Raw genomic sequence first — 22,077 nt, forward strand, 5'->3', positions numbered from 1 at the left:
AAAGACAACAGACACTGCCTCTGTCCTGGGATGTGTCAGAATATCAGACAAAACTTTCCATCTGAGTACCTGCTAACTCTCTCAATAAGTCTTTATAATTACGGTATACTCAAAATGCTTAAAAAAAGGTAAAATGAAACTAAAATAATCACTGTACAATGAATACAGAGAATAAGCAAGTTATGGTGTGCTGTAATGTGATGCTTAATTAAGGGTTCATTATGAAGCCATACACAGGGGGCAGGAGTACAGTAAGTACACACAAGAAAGGCAGAAGTGCAGTAAGTACACACAGGGGGCAGGAGTACAGAAGTATCCACAAAGAGGCAGGAGTACAGTAAGTACCCACAGGGGGCAGGAATACAGTTTAGTACCGAGGCAGAACTCTGGGAGGCAATGGAGTCATCTGCCGCCGGGCTCCTGCTCTCAAGGGGGCACCTCTTCACCTCTGACGGTTTAAATCCATTAATTGAAAGCCATCAAAATCGCTTCTGTGGCTGAGTTCTGAAATATATATGTCTCTCTCTCTCTCTCTCTCTCTCTATATACAGCATATAATGTATATTTCATAACAGACTATATATATTTTGATTAACGTTGTGTGTGTGTGCATGCACCAATATTCATCTTGCCTCCGGGCAACTGGGACGAACATACGCCACTGGTTAGTACACACATAAAGGCAGAAGTACAGTAAGTACCCACAGGGGGCAAGAGTACAGTAAGTACCCACATGGTTTAGGAGTACAATAAGTACACCCATGGTGCACAGGGGGTGGTAGTACAGTAAGTACCCACAGGGGGCTGGACTACAGCAAGTACCCACAGGGGGCAGGAGTACAGTAACTACACACAGCATACAGGAGTACATTAAATGCACACAAGAGAGGCATAACAGTAAGTACACACAGGGGGCAGTAGTAGTAGGTACACACAGGGGCAGGAGTATAGTAAGTACACACAAGGGCAGGAGTACAGTAAGTACACGCAGGGGGCACAAGGGTCAGAAACACAATAAGTATACACATGGTGCACAGGGGGCAGGAGCACAGTAAGTAAACGCAAGGGGCACAGGAGCAGTAGTACAGTAAGAACACAGAGGGCACAGAAACAATACAGGGTGCAGGAGTACAGTAAGTACACGCAGAGGGCACAATAGCATTAGTACAGTAGGTAAACACAGGACACAGGGTTTGGGAACACTGTAAGTATACACATGGTGCACAGTAAGTACACGCAGAAAGCACAGTAGCATTATTACAGTAAGTACACACAGGGACAATATATGGTACACAGGGGGCAAAAGTACAGTAAGTACACGCAGGTGCAGTACATGGTGCAGGTAGATGGACACTTACCACTTGAACGCCTGACAATATTCTCCAAAAACGTGTTCTGCGGTGCCACCAGCCCTCGCTTTCCCCCCGGCATTCTGCGCTTGGGAAAGTCCTGGGCTGGGACGCGGGACTGCTTCTGACGCTGGAGGTGTCCGGGTGAGTAGGCTTGGGATGGGTGTAGCAGTTCATGGTAACGCTCCTCTGGCTGCGGGTGCGGAGACTGTGGCAGGGCTGCGCACAGGGCTAGGGACCTGCAGGCTCCGGCGGAGACAGCGCGTTACCCGGCTGCCGCCCAGCACCATGGACAGCGGCTCCAGCACCAGGGGCAGCGGCTCCAGCACCATGGACAGCGGCTCATTAGCTAGCAGAGGTGACTGTGCCGGACGCTCCCCTCCCTGTGCATCCCTGTGCTCCTGCTCTGCCCTCAGTGTGCTGCAGAGTGTGGCTGTGCCTCCGGTGTCCCCGGGACTATTACGCACACTCTATCTCCTCTCCTGGTTCCTGTATTGTATTAGAGTTTGCCGACTCCTTCCTCTCGGTTCCCCGGCTGCCTCCTCTTTTCCTTGGCTCCCTTGGACTCTGTAACTCCTTATTACTTTCTGTTGAGTCTTGCGCAGCAGCAGCCCCTCTCCCTGATCGCGTTACTGGCGAGCTGCTCTGCTCTTGCAGCATTCCCCGAATCTCACCAGCAAATCCCCTTCCCCATGCAAACCACTCCCCTCCCTGCCTAATCCCCAACCACCCTCCTGTCCTCTCCTGCTGCAAGGGCTGAGCTACGACTTGTCATCACCTGGCAGGTCTCGCCTGGGGTGTTTCCCTGACCCCCTTTGCCATGTGCAGGATGATTGCAGCTGCAGAATAGTGGGTTACAGTCTGGCTGGTAAGTAGGTAACATGCCCTGGGTGCGAAGTTGGATGCAGCTATAAAAGCAGCACAGTTTAATGACTAATGATAATCCCTTCACGTTGCTGCAGGGTGAGGTTATAGGGCTAAATCATTTGCACCATCAGATGCAGCAAGCACACGATGTACTAAGCAAAATGAGATGTTCTTATTTTCCTGTCTTGCATTTGCATGGGACAGTGCGAGGTCATAGGCTCTATGTGTGATCATATTACTCTAATTACACTGGAGTTATCAAACAGCCATATAATGTATCCAACAATGGGAATATCCAATCCTAGACAGACACACACACACTCTCTCTCTCTCTCTCTCTCTCTCTCTCTCTCTCTCTCTCTCTCTCTCTCTCTCTCTCTCTCTCTCTCTCTCTCTATTATTATAAAATGTATTCATGTCCAGTTTGTTCTATCAACATTTAGGAAAATGACAAGGGAGCCGGTCTAAGCAAATTACAGAACATGTGTGCCTTGGCTGAGTGTATATACTGTATATTATATTTAGATATATATTCTTCATTTCTCCCCTGGCTGTGGAAATACATCATTGAAAATATATGTTGTACTGGAATCTAACCCGTAAATGAATCACTACATTAAAGACTTCAGGAACAGTTTCCAAAATTAGAAATTAGAAAACAGTAAGACAAACGCTGAAAAGATTAATGATTTAAAATGTTATATAAAGCATGGTCTTCGGGAAGCAGTGGTGTAATGAAAACCCCCCACCAGAAAAAGTTGGTGCCCCCCCCCCTCCAGTAAAATTAAGACCCCCCCCCCCCTCCCATGCCTTACCCCCCTCCATGTCTGTGGCCCGGACCCGCAGATCTGCTCGTCTGCATCTTGGCGCTCCTCCTGGCTCCTTATGAAAAAACATCCCTCACAAAATGGCCGCCCCCTTACAGCAGATCATTTTATGGATGCTAGCATCTTCAAAAACTGTCTGCTGTAATTTTGTGGAGAGCATTTTTTAATAAGGAGCCAGGAAGAGCGCCGGGACAAGTAGATCTGCGGGTCCCGACTCCCGGCCACAGACATGGAGGCAAGTTGCGGGATAAGGCAGGTCCTGGTAGGCAGCAGCGTAACAATATCCCCGGCAGACCCCTGGCACCCTACCCGCTATTATTACGCCACTGCTGGGAAGTTTAAAAACTGCATTACGGTAGATGACAATTCCAAGCGGACACACTACAGTATGGTGTGACATGGCTGCTCAGTGCAACACTGCACAAAGGATTTACGTTGATATAAAACACTGATTTTCACTGGACTTAGGATCTGGTTCATATACCCATTCATTTCGGTCCAAATGCGACCCAATTTTCGATGGGGGGGGGGGGTGTGTGCTTACGGGAATATGCACTTGTGTAAACCAGCTGTGCAAATGTATTTGACGAGTATCACATACTCCGAGGCGTTCGCACAGTGGGGGGGCGCTGCTTGTGGGGGGTGGAAGCAGGGGAAGGCTCTGTTTTTTATGGACTTCCTCATAAAAAAGCAGGACATTCCCTTGCTAACGCAGGCGTAGTGATGCCTGCTTGGGGCAGGCAGCTGCGGTCACATGATGGACTACAGCGTCCATCTGAAAAAGTATTGACTTTCCAGACCGGAAGCTATAGAAATAATTTGATGGGAAGCAGGATGTGTTGCCGTACACATCCCCTTGCATGTTACTGAGTGGACACGCGCCGGTCACGGTTTACCTGTTTGCTAGATAAACATACGCAGCCTAGTAAACAGGACTGAATTAGGCCCTGAAGGGCCAATTTATCACCAGCAGTATAGGCTGTAAAGTGATCATATCAGCACAAAATAGATAATGCAATAACTGATTGCATTGCACGGGTAAATCAATTATCACATGTAGAGACAGGGCTTGCAAGAGAGGGCTGTCCATGCGAGGGCACTCGGAAGCCATACCGGAGTATCGTTTGCAGAGTTTGTACTGTATGTGCCCCTTAATAGCAATGAGTCACTGAATGAGTAGTGGAGGCTTGGACAACACATCCAGATGATGTCATATATACACTATACCTGATCATTACACCAACAGGGATTGTAATGACATTGTATTCAAATACACATACTTTAGTATAGAATTGCAGCTATAACAGCTTACACCAGCGACGGACTGGGTCGCTGAGTCGACCCTGGCATTTGTGCACACGAGTGACCTTTGTCACGTGGTGCATGTGTGCGCTGCCACTCCCGGCTTGCAGGAGAGAGGGGAATAGCGGCGTGTGATGCCCCCTTCTCTCCTAGACCCCAGCGGCGCAAAGAGAGAGCCGCTGGACCCGACAAGTAGAAATCGGCCCATCTGGCCATCGGCCCCTCTGGCATTCGCCAGAAGTGCCAGATGGCCAGTCCGGCCCTGGCTTACACACCAAGATATTGGGGTCTTTCTGATGGAATTCGTGCCCATTTATTATGTAGAGCAGTTTCACAAACATTCTTGAATCACAGCACACTGACATCAGCAGGTTTTTAAGGCAAGCCTAGGATAAAAGTTTCTTATTGATAATAATAATAAAAAAATAAGACATTATGTAAATTGTACTTTTCTGTCACCCTTATGCTGGCCATACAGTAGAACGATATGGTGTATGAACGCACGATTTCGATGGGTAATGCAATCGAATGTGTGCACATCATGTGGTATATCGGTTTAATGAGTGGTCCCTCAGATCACAAGTGTTGCACGTCTGATCATTCCTGATTGGGTGCAGATCGTGAGTTGGTTTTTGCACAATCAATTGGTCATTTGATGGATCATACTACTGGCCTCATTTGACTGGCAGTTTCAAGGACACGCACCTCCTCTGGCGACAGAAATCATATGTGGCAGCTGGATCGCACAATGGATTGCAAGCATGTGCCTTGCAGAACCCCAGGGTACACAGACACCCAGTCTGAAAACCACTGCTGTAGAGCATTTATACTGTCCAGCAGCATTTATATGGTCAGGTACTGGTTTTGGACGTGAAGGCCTGGCTCCAAATCTGTGCTACAGGTCATCCCAACAGTTGATGTGGCTGAAGTCAGGGCACTATGTGGTCCAGTCAAGTTCTTTCACACAAATCTCATTAAACCATGTATTTATAGTATGTTATTCTGATTCTCTGAAGTAGAGAACAAATTACATAGTGCTAGGCCTACACCACAAAGGCATGTCATGCACAAATTACCACAAAGGCATGTCATGCACAAAAACTCTTCTGCCTATGTGTGAGTCTGTACCTGCCACTACTTTACCAATAAGGCCTGTATTTGTTTTATTTTTTTTGGACTGCACGGCAAGGCAGGAAGAGGCTTCCTACAGGAAGCCAGCTCTCTGCCAATAGCAGTGCAGACTGGCAGTCCTGGAGGTAGGTAACACCACCCAGTAGGACTGCCTGTTATGTGGGTGACTGTCAGGTAGGGCTTCCAATAGGAGATCACTGCCAGTCCAGTCACAGTGAATCCAGTGCCGTCTCACGGACTGCATCTGGTTTTACTAACACTGAGCACAGTGACCGATTTTACCTGGGGGGGGGGGGGGGGGGTAAAAGCACCACTGGTGGCCATACATCAGAACTACCAACCAGCCTCATTATTACCAGGAGACGCATCATCACTGGTTGCAGGTCCCTCATACTCTTCGGGACTGCAGCTCTGTTCCCTGGAGCTGGAGGTGCAAGGGATACATGATGCTGGGAGGAAGGGGGGAGCCGGAGCTGATGGGGCCGCTGCAGACATTGGTCACAGGTTTGCGAGACATCTAACAGCTTATCGTCACATACATGATACCCATCAGGTGTCTTCCTGAATGAGTGTGTGATTACTTGGTGGTGTGTAGTTGATCATCTTTGCATGCAGCTTTCAATGTATCTTATTTGCAATAAAGTGCACAAGCAGCATCTGCTGGATTCAAATTCTGTGCAGCATACCTACATATATTGTGTGTGCGACTGCCGCTGTATCTGCATACAAAATGCTACGTTAGTGTTTTTTCAGTAAAACACTGTAAAGTAGCTTTTTGTAAGCAGATACACCCACAGTTACACAAACTTACAAATGCACGGTAATGGAAAGATTTGCATACAAAAACAGCACTACTGAGTCACATGAAGCTCACGCAATATATGCAACACGACAGGAGAGCACAAAGGACAGGATGTGTATGTGGACATGAGCAGATCGAATAAACCCATCTGAATTGCTGATTATACTGCTGTTCTGCTCATCTTTTTTTTAAATTTCACAGAAATGTGCAAGTTTATATGATTTAGAGAAGCTTGCATATTTTGGAGCATTCCATATTGGTGCGCCGTTTGCCGAGAATGGGACACGCGTGCAAGACGCTCATGCATTCCTGTTGAATGGCACACAAACCTGGCTCCATCTGTACATATATTTTGTATTTAATTTAATGTTTGTGCATGCAGTCTTAAAATGCTCGCTTCACTTTGCCAAGCAATAACACTTTCTACAAAGCGCTCTCAGCTTGGACAGATAGGAGGAACCTGCTGTGAGTCAGCAAAAGAGACTACGGTCCAAATGTAAAGAGTATAGGATTCCCGAAAGTGCCAAGACTTGGCAAGTTAACGGTCAAATTTAAAGATGCAATGTTTAGTAGGACAAACCCTGGTTGGCAGGGCCGCCGACAGGGGGGTGCAGGGGTACACCTGTCCTGGGCCCCGGCCTCTGGAGGGGCCCGGGCAGCTTCCCACAGTGGCACGGCACCCCCCCCCCCTGCACAATGCCACCCGGCGCCGGCGGACAGGCATGCACAATACACAGTGCAGCCTGCAGAGCGCTGAGCCTAGGATACAGAGGGGCTCGGCGCTCTGCAGGCTGCACTGTGCAGTGAGTGCTCCGTCCAAGTCCCGACGCCCGGAGGGAGAAGATGCTGCGCTGCCGCCACCGCAGGTAAGTAATAGTAATTGGCTGGGTGCCGGCACGCGAGGCACGCGAGGGGGGGTGCCGGCATGCGCGAGGGGGGATGCCGCACGCGAGGGTGGGCAGGTGCCGGCGTGCGCGAGGGGGAGTGCCGCTGGGGGCCCGGGCTGAAGGTCAGTCCCGGGCCCCAACTCAACATTTCTAGCGGCGGACCTGCTGGTTGGTTTTGCATTACTGAACACTGTGACTTTTAAAATGACAGCTAAAGCTGGGCACGCAATGGAGTGATGTCAGCACAATATGCCATTTCTTAATGACATATCGCCTACTTAGCTCAGTGTGTAAGGGGAATTACACACTCCCGTGGTCACTAGCAAAGGACATTTGGTTTGATGTACTACACATTAAACCAAGCGATACTTCTAGCACAGTGGGGTAACAATGACACTGCAGTCCAAGCAGTGGTTTGGAGAAGTTGGCGTTGTGTTGGTGCTGAAAATGTCTCTCCAAATATGGCCACTGCCTTGGAGCATGCAACTCCTGTCAGTAAGCATGTAATCCCTGGCAATGAGCATTTAGCATTACAAAAAAAATGGTACTTGTGTAGTTTCATGACGCCATGCTATGCTACGTTGTCAGAGTAGGCCAACGGCAGCCCAGTATAGTCAGCATAGCGTCCCCGTGGTACCCCTGCGTAGTCAGCGTAGTGTCCCCATCAGGCAGCACAGTTACCGTACTGTCCCCGCGAGCTCCAGCTCTGACCCTGGCATCCCCGGCAAGCCTAGTGAGCGCCTCTCACACAGTGCCGGTAACTGCCAGATCCCTGAGCTGGCGGACGCCGGCAGAGAGGTGATCATGCGGGTGCCGGCAGAGAGGTGCTCCATCTACCTGGGACACACAAGCGTCTCATACGCAAGTGCATCTCAGTAATTCATGCGGCAGGGTATGGCAACCCTGCCCATGTCCTCTTCAAGGAGACGGTCAGGATTAGGGGTTCGGTAGGGGGGGGTGAGAGTGCAAGTGCATCTCATGCACAATAAAGGATGCATTTGCCAGTGCTCCATGTTACATACTCGCAAATGCCTCCATTTCAAACCCCCACTATCCACAACAACCCGAAGGGCACACTGGCGAGCGCAGTGTGCCCCGCAAGAGGACATGGTACGCGTCCTCCCAACCTGTTGATACCCCCACTATACATGTCGGCGTGGAGTGGATTTTATCAAGTGTGGCAAGCGCAGTGAGCCACCGAGCCCAAAGCATGGCGAGCGTAGCTTGCCCCGTGAAGTAATCCGCATCCACTTGCCTTGCTAGGCTCGCCACACTTTATAACATCAACTCCATGCTGACATGGATAGTGGGGGTATGAACAGGTCGGGAGGGCGCGTACCACCTCCCCTAGCCAAGCTTCGAGCTGATGTGGATAGTGGGGGTGGTTCAGGAATACATTCACACCCGTCAAGTCATCCATCTTAAACGACTGACTACGCTGACTGCGTAAGCTCCGGTTAGCCGTGAACATAATGTAATAAGCGGTGACTACGCTGACTGACTATGCTAAGTGCGTAACGCTGACTGACTACGCTAACTGCGCAAGCTCCGGTTAGCCGTGAACATAATGTAATAAGCGGTGACTACGCTGACTGACTATGCTACAGTAAGTGCATAACGCTGACTGACCACGCTAACTGCGCAAGCTCCGGTTAGCCGCGAACGTACACACAGTCGCAGACACAAGCTGACGACGGGAACACAACGCTGATGCTGACAGGAACGCTGTCTACGCTGGCTGCGGGAACACGACGCTGATGCTGACAGGGACACTACGCTGACTGCATAAGTGGCGCTGTGAAACTGCACAAGTACTAACAAAAATTATAATATATGTATGGGGGAAAGGGGGTGCCAGAATTTTTTAGGGCAGGAGGGATGAAACATTATCGGCGAGTGAAGCAGCTGTACTTTACCCTACGTGCTAGCTATTACATTTCCTGGGTTTGCAAATGAAAATGGATACTAGTGCAATGGATATATTTATTTTATGTAGAGGTGTAAATGTTTGAAGCAGTGATAAGGGAGGAGAAGTGAGCCAGTGAATAAGTAGCCCATGGCAACCAATCAGCATATAAATAATAAACATTTATAATTTGCATACTATTAAATTACACAGAAAAGCTCATTGGTTGCCATGGGCAACTTCTCCAAACTTATCACTGCTTCATATATCTACCCCACAATGCCATATGCCCTATCTTTGCTCTAATCTGGCGCTGCTATGATCTGTTATATAAAACTGATGGAGTCAAAATCCCGGCGGTTGAAATACCAACGCTGGAATACCGACCACCGCAATAGCGGCAATTTCTCCCTCTATGGGTGTCCACGACACCCATAGAGGGACAATAAAATAATGTACCGAGTGTAGCAAGGCACTGGCCCGCTGTGTGGCGAGCGCAGCAAGCCCGCAAGGGGGGGGCAATCCACGGCCCCCCCTTGTTGGTATTTCGGTGGTCGGGATTCCGGCATCATTATTTCAACAGCCGGAATTCAGACCGCCGGGATTTCTTACTGAATCCATATAAAATGCCTTGTACTTCCTTAGCTTTAATCACAAGGCATTTTAATTAGTAGATTATAGTACTACCAGATTAAGCAGGCACAAGGCATTTTATATAGTACATCATAGCATTACACCCTAGTTTGCTGGCTGGCTGCAACAAAAGGTGGTGGGGCCTTAAGATGGTGGGCGGTGCCTTAGGTGGAAAGCCATGATCTAGTGCTGCATCCTCTGTTTTGGTCATTTTGGAGGCGTGCCCAGCTCCCTTCCCTGCACTAATTGCACATTATTTATAAAATCATCACTGGCTCCCCAACTGTACACAGGGAACAGCAGGTGGGACCATGGGACAGTGTCCAATTAGCAGGATTGTCCCTTTGTAATCAGGACAGTTGGAAGGTATGATCATAGTGCCTCCAGATTAAGGTGGCACAAAACAATTGATATAGTAGATCAAAATGCTGCCAGATTAAAGGCAATGAGGTACAAGGCATTTCATATAGTTCATTATAGTGCTGCCAGATAAAAAGCAATGAGGCACAAGGCATTTCATATAGTACATTATAGTGCTGACAGTTTAAAGGTAGCGAGGCACAAGGCATTTCATATAGTACATTATAGTGCTGACAGTTTAAAGGTAGCGAGGCACAAGGCATTTTATATAATACAGTATAGTGCTGTGTCACATTAAAGGTATCAAAGCAAAAGACATTTTATGTAATACACTAGTTAAACGTCCTTTGAGCTGTGGCAGTTTTTATCTGCTCCTTCCTCCAATCTCTGCGCTCACAGCTCCCTCTCTCCTTATCCAGCAAGTAATACTGCTTTCACATTGCTTAAACGTTTAAGACCCTGTATTTCGAAACAGTATTTAAAACGGGTCTAAGCCACTAAACCCCTTTCACATTGCAGGTGAAAACCGTTTTAAATAGCATGTAATACCATTCACACATTCAACCCGTTAATCCCCCAAGAAACATGTTTCAAACCATAGAAATAGAGCCTTTCACACTGCATAAAAAATGGCTCAGACCCTGCTTTTTAACCGTTTAAGAAATACCAGTATTTCTTAAATGGTTAAAGCACCCTGGAGCTTTCACACTGCAGCTCTACCCGTTTTGAAAGGCAAACCCCCCCCCCCCCCAGCAATATAGCATTTAAGAGCTGCAGTGTGAAAGGGGTATTAAAAACAGATCAGCATCCATGCAAAGATTGCTTTCACTTTCTGTTTTAGCAAATGAGTCATTTGGTCTGTCCAGTGGCCTCTAGTGGTCAGTGATCTATACAAAAATCAGTCCCTTTCATAAGCTGAGAATGCTTTGGTAAATGTGCAATTTCTTCTTTATGAATGCACAAATTAGGTAAAATCAGTAATTCTATTGCATAATTCCACAGCCATAGTACTCACTTAGGAGCATGGCTTTATTTTATATGTAGGAGGCTTGCTTGCCCAGTTTGGTGCTTGTGTGTTTGTAAAACACGACAGCCACATTATAAAGCATTTGGAAACCTCGAACAATGCTCTAATTAATTAAACTGGAATTCGGTGTGAACGAAAAACTTGTCTTCTAATTATGGATATGGCAGTATGGTGACGGGATTTCAGTTCTAATTAAGAGTAAATACATTTTGTTGAGCGATAAACATTTTAAAGCAAATTTATGGCTCAAAGGGGTCTATTCTTTTTAAGTAATATTTCCAGGATATCTCGATAAAACACCTATTTTGCCAGAAAATATTTAGTATATTCCGGATATATCTTTGGTGGGAGGGATGCATCGGAGATATAGGAAAATTAGCATCACTTTACATCTATGGGGGTTATTCAATTAATTCTATTGTTTTCAGATAGACGAAAAACAGAACTAATTAAATTACCAACTATTTCATTACGGACACTTTCGTCTCTATTAAAAGGCATTTTTTGCCCATTTATGGGGGGTCTCAAAAAAAGTGTCGAAATGGCCGCAATTTCACCTGCAAAGTGTCAAAAATATGTTCATTGGCCTAGGTGAAAAGAATCAGCACCCCAATCAAGTAGGTTGAATCTCCATTCACCCTAAAAAAAAACGGTACTCTTTACCTAGAAGGGCGCCCATCGCGGGCATTGAATGCACTAAAAAATCGGGTGCGATGCGACCGACGCGATGCCCGCGATTTCCCATAGGGAACAATGTTAAATGTCTCAATTGACCCGATTTTCCTGTTCAATGCCTCAATTGACCCGATTTTTCCATAGGAAACAATGTTAAATGGGCCACAGAGGCCAAAAAGGCACCCTGAAGTGTGAAATGGCCACCCCAAGTGTTAACGCCACCCCACGATCAACGTCAACCCGAAGCGTGGCGAGCGCAGCGAGCCCATGAGGGGCGGCGGTACACGTCCTACGACCTTTTCATACCCCCACTATCCACGTTGGCGTGGAGTTGAGAATAGAAAGTGTGGCGAGCACAGCGAGCCACCGAGCCCGAAGCGTGGCGAGCGCAGCGGGCCCCGCGAGGGGACGCGGATACCTTCACAGGTATCCGCGTCCCCTCGCGGGCTTCACAGCTGTCCGCGTCCGCTCGCCACGCTTCGGGCTCGGTGGCTCGCTGCGCTCGCCACACTTTATATTCTCAACTCCACGCCGACGTGGATAGTGGGGGTATGAAAAGGTCGTAGGACGCGAACCGCTGCGCTCGCCACGCTTCGGGTTCACGTTGATCGTGGGGTAGCGTTAACAATTGTGGGGGCCATTTCACACTTCAGGGTGCCTATTTGGCCTCTGTGGGCCATTTAACATTGTTTCCTATGGAAAAATCGGGTCAATTGAGGCATTGAACTTGAAAAATCGGGTCAATTGAGACATTTAACATTGTTCCCTATGGGAAATCGCGGGCATCGCGTCGGTCGCATCGCACCCGATTTTTAAGTGCATTCAATGCCCGCGATTTTTTACTAACGATGCCCACGATCAAAATCATGGGCGCCGTTCTAAGTAAAGAGTACCAAAAAAACAAGTGTGGTATAGAGTACCGAACATCAGGATCACGACAGTCATTAGCCCAACGTCGAGATCCCGACTGGCCGGACTCAGACAGCATGGGGAGCGCATCAAAGCCCCTTGGGGGCACGGTGGCTCGCTACACTCGCCACCTATTCTATTCTCCCTCTATGGGGGTCTTGGACCCCCACGAGGGAGAATAGCCGGTGGCCGTCGGTAACCCATCTGTCGGTGTTTTAACAGTCGGGATCTCAACGTCGGGTAAATGACTGTCGGGACCTTGTCCGGCACCCAAATAGTCCCTGTCCCTATGTGTAATCACTAGTATACTTCAACTGTACTTCATTTCTTTCGATTAATTTACACAATATATGTCCTTAAGAAATTTTAATAATTGGGCTAGGACTCAGTAATAAAAAAATGAGCCCCAAAATTTAAATACGAATCATATATAGAAGAATGGCAATCATTGTGATCCTAAATACAACCGGGTGATCTTGAATTTTTGGTACTTGTTTCCCAGCACGGCGCCCGTCGTGGGTCATCGCATACCTTAAGTTAAGGTATGCGATGGACGCGACCGACGCGATTTCAGGGCTATTTTTAGCCCTTTTCCCGACAATTAAAAAATCACGTCCATCGCATGCCTTAACTTAAGGTATGCGATGTGACCGACGCATTTTAACATTAAATGCATTGTATTCAATGTTGAATTCCTATGTAAAATCGGGTCCGTTGTATGCCATTATAATGGCATACAATGCAACTGATGCGATGGACCCGATTTTACATAGGGAACAATGTTAAATGGCCCAATGGACCCGATTTTTGATTGTATACCCACCCTGATGGGTAATTTGTATGTCAAATGCCCCCCCACGAAGAAACGCCAACCTGAAGCGTGGCAAGCCCGCAAGGGGTGGCGGTACGTGTCCTCCGACCTTTTCATACCCCCACTATCCACGGCGCCGTGGAGTTGTTTTTATATAGTGTGACGAGCACAGCGAGCCCGAAGTGTGGCAAGCGCAGCAAGCCCCGCGAGGGGACGCATAATACCTGTGAAGCAATGCGCGTCCGCTCGCCACGCTTCAGGCTCGGTGGCCACACTATATAAAATCAACTCCACGCCGACGTGGATAGTGGGTGTATGAAAAGGTTGGAGGACGTGTACCGCCGCCGCTCGCCACGCTTCGGGTTGGCGTTCATCGTGGGGTGGTGTTGACAATGGGGGGGCATTTGACCCATCAGGGTGGGGATACAATGAAAATTGGGGTCTGGGGTGCATTTAACATTGGGGCCAATGTAAAATCGGGCCTCAGGGACCATTTTACATTGGTTCCAATGTAAAAATCGCGTCGATCGCATCACATGCGATTTGGTTGCATGCGATGAACGCGATTTTTTAGGACCCGATGGATACAATTTTTATCGCTGGCGCCGTGCTAGGAAACAAGTACCAATTTTTTTTTTTTTTACATAAGATTTTCAAATGAAAAGAAAAAAATATATCTTTAGCCTTTTATGTTTCTGAGACTTTTTCCTCCACCGTTATGTTAAAGACAAATTCAATTGATCACGAAGGCAACAGCCAAAGGGGAATAAGCATCACATTTTTAGAGAGAGATAAAGTTGATAAGTTGTCGAAAGCGACTAATCAGTTTCTTACATTTATCTAGCAGAGTCTATGCCATAGCAGTTCTGTATAAGCCTATTGTTTGCTTCGGACAACTTCTCCACATTATCGCTGTCCACGGCCTCAATACTTCTCCCCTACAATGCTAATAGTATAGCTAGAGACAGAAGATAACGTAACTCCTGTCCCCTCCATCCAAACGCAACTGTCTGCATAAGTCTTCCACCGCAGCTACCAAACCTCCGCATTATACGTACACACCAATAACAGAGGTTCAGAATTGGGTATGGCTTGTTAAATCTTATCAACCTTAGTCAACGGTCATTAGGTCAACCACTATTGGTCGAGTGTCAGTAGGTCAACACACGAAAGGTCCACATGGATTTGGTCAACATGGCCAAATGGTCGATACATGCGAAGGGTCGATATGCAAAATGTCAACATTTAAAAGGTCAACAGGAGGTTTTTTTGGGGGGGGGGTTTAAGTCTGTCGACGTAAGTCGACATGGGCACCATATAAGTGTACCACGTCCCTTTGGGCATAGTGCCTCCCGGTCGGCCGACACACTACTGTATTCCCCCCCCTCCACATACACTGGGATGGTAAAGTAGGAACAAGCCCTTTTTTTAATATAAAAAAAAAAAAGTGAAAAAAAGGCATAGTGACCGTTTTTATTTCGACATTTTGCCTGTTGACCTTTTGACCATGTCGACCTACTGCTGTCGGTCAATAATCGTCGACCTAATGATTGTCGACATGAGGACTGCATACCTTCAGAATGACATAAATACAATACAAATATGTGACTATATATATTTTTAATCATTTTGATTTAATCAAATGAGAAGTGGTCTAATCATAGTCAAACATGAAAACATTTTATTATCTAATCACCACTGTGGATTTTATTTTTCTCTCATGTTGTTTACATTGTAATTGTTCATTACGGCTTGTGAGGGAATAACCCAGCGGGACTGCGGTCTTCTGGGGTAGGAGATGATATGCAGACAGAACACAAGTTACAATCAAACTTCATGCAAATAAAAACACAGCCGCTAGCCACACGTTCCTCCTGCATTTAGTGAAGACTTAACCCTAATCCAAATGGAAGTAGCCTTATTTAAATGCTACAAAACCTAGTTCAAATTCTGCACATGTTTTCACTCCATGTATGCAGGAGGACCCAGCGGGATCCTTGGGCAGCAGGTCCTGCTAGGTCATTTTGCAGGCTTCAACTGTGTGTTGGGAGAAATTTGGAACCCGGAAGTGAGTTCTGCAGGAGATTATGTTGAGAGGGGCCATGTGCAGACCACCACTAACAGAGAACAAGGGGACTATGTAAAAACCGGACCCGGACTATTCTCCGGACAGGATATCAAAATCTGCAGTCCGGAGCTTGTAGGGTCCGGTCCGGGGGGTGTCCTGTCCGGGGGGTATCTTGTCCGGGGGTGGGTGTCCCTTTGATAGCTATCACCAGGGACATGGGGAGGGGAGATTACAGCCTCCCTGGGTGGTCCGGACCGTCCGGTTTTTGCTACATGCCCGGACCATACAGGGAGGCTTTATTCTCCCTCTCCTCCTCTACCTGGGGACAGGTAGCCCCCCCCCCCCAGACAGGACACCCCCGGACAGGACACCCCCCGGACCGGAGGCTACAAGCTACAAAATGCAGAGTTTGATGTCCGGTCCGGCGGTCTTGTCCTGGTCCGGTTTTCACCCATACCCGAGAACAAGTTGTGGGTGCAGTGAGACAGTAAGGAGCAGCTGCATTGAGGCAGGTGCTGACTCAAGATCTGACACCAGGGAACCAGAGTCACACTAAACAGCAGAGTATCCAACCCATAGGTGGACCCAACTTGGGTTGCTACCTCATACATCGTATACACTGGTAGCTAATAGTAAAGACACCGCTTAATAACCCCTCACCTACAGTACACCACTACACATCCTGCATGGAAACGACTGTATATGTACCCGATAGGGGCACCGTGTATACATACATTATATCCAGGGTGTCTGCACAATAGCCAAAGCCATCTGGATATGGGTCATTGGGTCGACCAAATTAAGGTTGACATACGTTGGGTTGACCACTGATGGTCGACAGGCTTTAGGTTGACAAATGCAAAAGGTCAACACAAGCCTTAGGTCAACATTGGGTCAACATTGGGAAGGTCCATATTTTTTTTACCCCAAATGTACCACGTCCACTCGACATGCTTCTGGCACACTATTATATTCTCCCTCCATGCCCTAGCATATGGTAGTGCATGAAATACCGCATGTGCCAAAATAAAGTAACAAAAACCCATGTCGACCTTGGGATACGGTCACTTGGTCTACAGCATGGTGGTCGACAGTCATTAGGTCGACATGGGTCTAGGTCGACATGGGTCTAGGTCGAAAGGTCATTAGTTCGACAGCTTTTTTTTTACCTGAATGTCAACACAGTCGACATGAACACAGTTTCAGGTGCACTGCATCCCCTCGCATCGCTCGCTTTAGGACTCCCAGGTCATAAACCCACAAGTCACGTCTTCAGGCTAGCTCTATATTGGAAGACTAGCTAGTTTTAGCAAAAGCGGGTACAGTCACATTGTGATTCCAAATACATCCTGTCCTGAGAGAGAATGAACAGCCCTGACTCTTGTTCCAACCAGCAGGAAGGGGAAAACATGCTCATCTGGCTATATGTCTCGCCCAGCGCCATCTCACAGGGGATTGGTACGAAATCCCGGTGGTCGCAATCCCGACAAGGGGGGGGGGGAGTGGATTGCCCCCCATGCGGGCTCGCTGCGCTTGCCACACAGCGGGCCCGGTGACTCGCTACGCTCGGCACACTAATTTATTCTCCCTCGATGGGTGCCGTAGACACCCATAGAGGGACAAAGTGCCGGGATTTCGGCGTCCGGATTTTGACCGCCGGGATTCTAACTGCATCCCATCTCACACCTATAGGCTGCATTCATTCCCAGTGTGGGGCGTGAAACTACTCATTCACACGAGGAAGTATATGCAGATATTTCCACCTAACTTGAAAATCTAAACTTTGGGGCCGAATCAGACCCAGGGCCACTAAGCTTCAAATGTGATAAAATGGAGAGTGATAAACAGCCAGCCAATCAGCTCCTAGCTGCCATGTCACAGACTGTGTTTGAAAAATGTCAGGCAGGAGCTGATTGGCTGGCTGTTTATCACTCTCCATTTTATCACTTTTGAAGCTTATTGCATCTGGCCCCCATTCATTTGGGTCCGAATTCGGTCCCTTCCCTGATGTTCGGCAGGGGCATCGAGTGGCATTTACCTGTTCGCTAGGCTGCGAGCATACGCAGCCTAGTGATCAAGGCTGAATCAGGCCCTTTTGTATGTCATGCTGCAGAAGCAATTCCCCATGCAGTGAGACGCACCGGCCTTGAGACACAGTAGAGGTGAGACGCACCGGCAGTGAGACGCACCCGCAGTGAGACGCACCCGCAGTGAGACGCACCAGAAACTCGTAAGCTTCTTTTCCCATGGTGCAAGCATTAGTACAGTGTATAATAACCATAAGGGTCACCATGCAGAACGATCATCCCTTTTGTAGTTCCATTGGGAAATCGATGAATCCCATTAATTTCTCAATTGCCATATGCATAGTGGGTTTACATGCACCCGGGCATAATGGGTTTGAAATAAACAACAATATGCTTTTAGAATTTTTTGGGGTACTTGTTAGTTTCACGGCGGCAGCGGCCGTGCGTCTGAGTCCCCTTGCGGGGCTCGCTGCGCTCGCCACGCTATCTAAAATTAACTCTATGTCAACGTGGATAGTAGGGGTATGAACTATCTTCATTGGCATAGAGTTCATTTACCTTATTTTTGATAGTTTAGTGAGCGCAGCAGCCGGAAGTTCACGGCGGCCATACTGCCACCGTGAAACTAAACAAGTACCTTTTCTGATTGGGTGCCGGACGACTTCCCGACAATCATTTGTCAGACAATTATTATACCGACAACTTCACTTAGACAGTAAATGTTCAGACAAGTGCTTTACTCCGACAACGTCAACTTCGGCAAGGACAAATGTCAGACATATCTCACCTACCGACACATAAAAACCAGACATTTTTTATCCCGACACATAATGCCCCGACATACTAAACCCCGACAAATGAAACTCCGACAAATCAGTTCCCGACACATAATATCCCGACATATAAAATCCCTACTATTTTTACACCGACAGTAGGAAGACCGACACATACATGTATGACAAATTCTTTTACCGACATTTAACATCCCGACATTTCACATACCGACAAATAGCTAGACCGACACCAAACGTCGCAACATATATAACATCGACACAGTAAATACAGACACATAATTAGCCCGACACACAGCTAAACCGACATTTAACGTCCCGACATGCAAAATACCGACATCGACACAGTAAATACAGACACATAATTAGCCCGACACACAGCTAAACCGACATTTAACGTCCCGACACATAAAATACCGACACCCACAAATAACTGCTATTACTGTGTGATGGACGGTCAAATACCGACACCCCATTCATGACGGTAATGACACCCTGCTCAATACCCTACATCACCGCTCTTACCCTCACACAGGAAGGCCTCCACCCCTGGGATCCCTTCCTTCTCCCTTGCTGCACCCATGCTAACCCATAAAAAACGGCACCCCCATACCCGGCTAAATGCAGCCTCCCCACACAGTCACACAGCCTCCCGCCTACATTCAGGCGCCTAGCTCCACTCTAGCGCATTGCCGGCGCCTATCATCACTGTAGCACTACAAGTGCCACAATGACCTGGCACAGTGCAGCAATCACCCATTACACCCTCACCCATGAAGTTCTCCACCCCTTGGATCCCTCCATCTCCCTAGCTGCACCCATAAAATACGGCACCCCCATTCCCGGCTAAATGCAGACTCCCCAAGCCTCCCCATACAGTCACACAGCCTCCCGCCTACATTCAGTCGCCTAGCTCCACTCTAGCGCATTGCCGGCGCCTATCATCACTGTGGCACTACAAGTGCCACAATGACCTGGCACTGTGCAGCGCTGCAAACACACCCAATACACACTCACCCATCACAGTCTGCACCCCTGGGATCCCTCCATCTCCCTAGCTGCACCCATAAAATACGGCACCCCCATTCCCGGCTAAATGCAGACTCCCCATACAGTCACACAGCCTCCCGCCTACATTCAGTCGCCTAGCTCCACTCTAGCGCATTGCCGGCGCCTATCATCACTGTGGCACTACAAGTGCCACAATGACCTGGCACTGTGCAGCGCTGCAAACACACCCAATACACACTCACCCATCACAGTCTGCACCCCTTGGATACCTCCATCTCCCTACCTGCACCCCCATTCCCGGCTAAATGCAGACTCCCCAAGCCTCCCCATACAGTCACACAGCCTCCCGCCTACATTCAGTCGCCTAGCTCCACTCTAGCGCATTGCCGGGCCTATCATGACTGCCGCGCCCAGTAGGCAGCTGCGTAGGGTGCCGCGATCTCGGGGGGCGCTAATGTCGGCCTTTACAATATTCTAGCATGTCTGTGAGCATCCCTGTTGTACTTAATGCAGCTGGCTGCTGTGGAACCTCTGAGACCTCCCCCACACTTTCCCTAGAGGCATACTTCCCTGCTTTGGTGCCTAACATGACTCACACCGGCCCTGGTGGCACCACAAGTGCCAGAACGACCTGGCACTGCTCAGCTCCGCACATCCCCATTACACCCTCACCCATGAAGGGCTTCACCCCTGGGATCCCTCCTTCTCCCTTGCTGCACCCATAAAATACGGCACCCCCATTCCCGGCTAAATGCAGCCTCCCCAAGCCTCCCCATGCAGTCACACAGCCTCCCGCCTACATTCAGTCGCCTAGCTCCACGCTAGCGCATTGTCGGGGTCTATCATGACTGTGGCACTACAAGTGCCACAATGACCTGGCACTGTGCAGCGCTGCAAACACACCCAATACACACTCACCCATCACAGTCTGCACCTCTGGGATCCCTCCATCTCACTAGCTGTACCCCTAAAATACGGCACCCCAAAGCACCCCTATACCCGACTAAATCCACACTCCCCAAAGTCACACAGCCTTCCTTGTACATGTAGACGCCCAGCTCCACGCTAGCGCATTGCCGGGGTCTATCATGACTGTGGCACTACAAGTGCCACAATGACCTGGCACTGTGCAGCACTGCATACACACCCAATACACACTCACCCATCACAGTCTGCACCCCTGGGATCCCTCCATCTCACTAGCTGTACCCCTAAAATACGGCACCCCAAAGCACCCATATACCCTACTAAATCCAGACTCCCCTAAGCCTCCACCTAGTCACCCCGCAGTTTATGTTTATATCCCCAACAAAACACTGTTAATAGAGGTTTTATGGGCACTTTTTTATTGTGGTACTACAGGTCCCATAATGGCCTGGCAGTGTGCTGCGCTATGCTAGCGCTGGCGCTCCGCCTCCCATCATTTACTGTGTCATATGTGTGTTATTTGGCAGTTGGCAGGTGTGTGTAACCTTTTTAACTTTGGTTACTAAAATTGCCTTAAATGCTAATGGTCCTGGCAGCACTTCATAAACAAACATCACAGTTTGTTTATGGAGTGATTATATGGGTGCTCACGGAATGGTACTTTATATTCCATGAATGTGATTGGGGACGATCTTTATCATCCAAATCACAGCGGGGCCTCATTTAGACCTGACAGCAGAACAAATTTGTTCTCAAAATTGGCAAAACCATGCTGCACTGCAGGTGGGGCAGATGTTACATGTGCGGAGTTAAGATTTGTGTGGAGTGTGTTTAAACTGACATCTAAATTGCAGTATATACTGTAAATAAAGCAGCCAGTATTTACCCTGCACAGAAACAAAATAAGTCACCCAAATCTAACTCTCTCTGCACGTTACATCGGCCCCACCTGCAGTGCAGCATGGTTTTGCCAATTCTAAAGCTGTGTACACACGGGGGCGATAGGGGCTGAAATCGCTGGGAATATGGTCGCTGGCGATCATATTGCCAGTGATGGGTGTGTGCCCTGGTGATAAATCGCCGGGTGCGCTCTCCCGTTTTCAGCCCCATTCTAATGGCTGCTCCTGCGACGAGCTGATTACCCTTCATTAGCGACCATCTCTGGTCGCTGATGAAAAGGAGAAACCGAGCAATATATTGCTCAGCAATATATTGCTAGCAATATATTGCTGAGCAATATATCTCCCCCGTGTGTACGCACCTTAATAACAAATTTGTTCTGCGGTCAGGTCTAAATGAGGCCCCACTGTGATTAACTTTGGTCATTTGTACTGCAATCAGTTCTGAATTAAGCCCCAAGTCCTAATTAGCTTACAAACACATTAGTCAGTCATGTACAGAAGAAGAGGGGTGGATTTACACTGGATATATACACAGTATCTAATTGAATACCAATGATTAGGTTTCTCACATATGACAAGTCAGTGGTGCATCCATGAGTCAATAGTATACATGGTACAGGGTGACTATCCCTTATCTGGATATCGGTTCTCCAAATTATTCCAAAAAACATTGTTTTTTTTTTGCTAAATGCACTACTGGGCATGATCTGTAACTGCCACTACTGGGGACCATGATATGTAACTGACACCACTGGGGACAGGTTCTGTAACTGGCACTACTGGAGACAGGATCTGTAACTGGCACTACTGGGGACAGGATCTGTAACTGGCACTACTGGGGACCATAATATGTAACTGGCACTAC

General features: G+C 48.1%; 1 protein-coding gene across 7 annotated transcripts in view; it reads right to left on the bottom strand.

The window, feature by feature from the left end:
• The window catches only part of KCNH5 (potassium voltage-gated channel subfamily H member 5), a 523,150-nt gene that overhangs the window by 338,230 nt on the left and 162,843 nt on the right, over nt 1-22,077 (bottom strand). For 4 of the 7 annotated variants that reach the window (XM_083167678.1, XM_083167677.1, XM_083167676.1 and 1 more), the window contains exon 1: nt 1,359-2,048. The exons of the other annotated variants lie outside the window; for them this stretch is intronic. In XM_083167678.1, the coding sequence (XP_083023804.1) occupies nt 1,359-1,431 (73 nt within the window). In that variant the 5' untranslated portion in view covers nt 1,432-2,048. Of the gene's footprint in view, nt 1-1,358; nt 2,049-22,077 lie in introns of those variants that run through there. 7 annotated transcript variants of the gene reach the window in all.

This window comes from Crinia signifera, chromosome 12 (genome assembly GCF_055691185.1).
Source record: "Crinia signifera chromosome 12, ASM5569118v1, whole genome shotgun sequence".
In the NCBI taxonomy this organism is placed as follows: domain Eukaryota; kingdom Metazoa; phylum Chordata; class Amphibia; order Anura; family Myobatrachidae; genus Crinia; species Crinia signifera.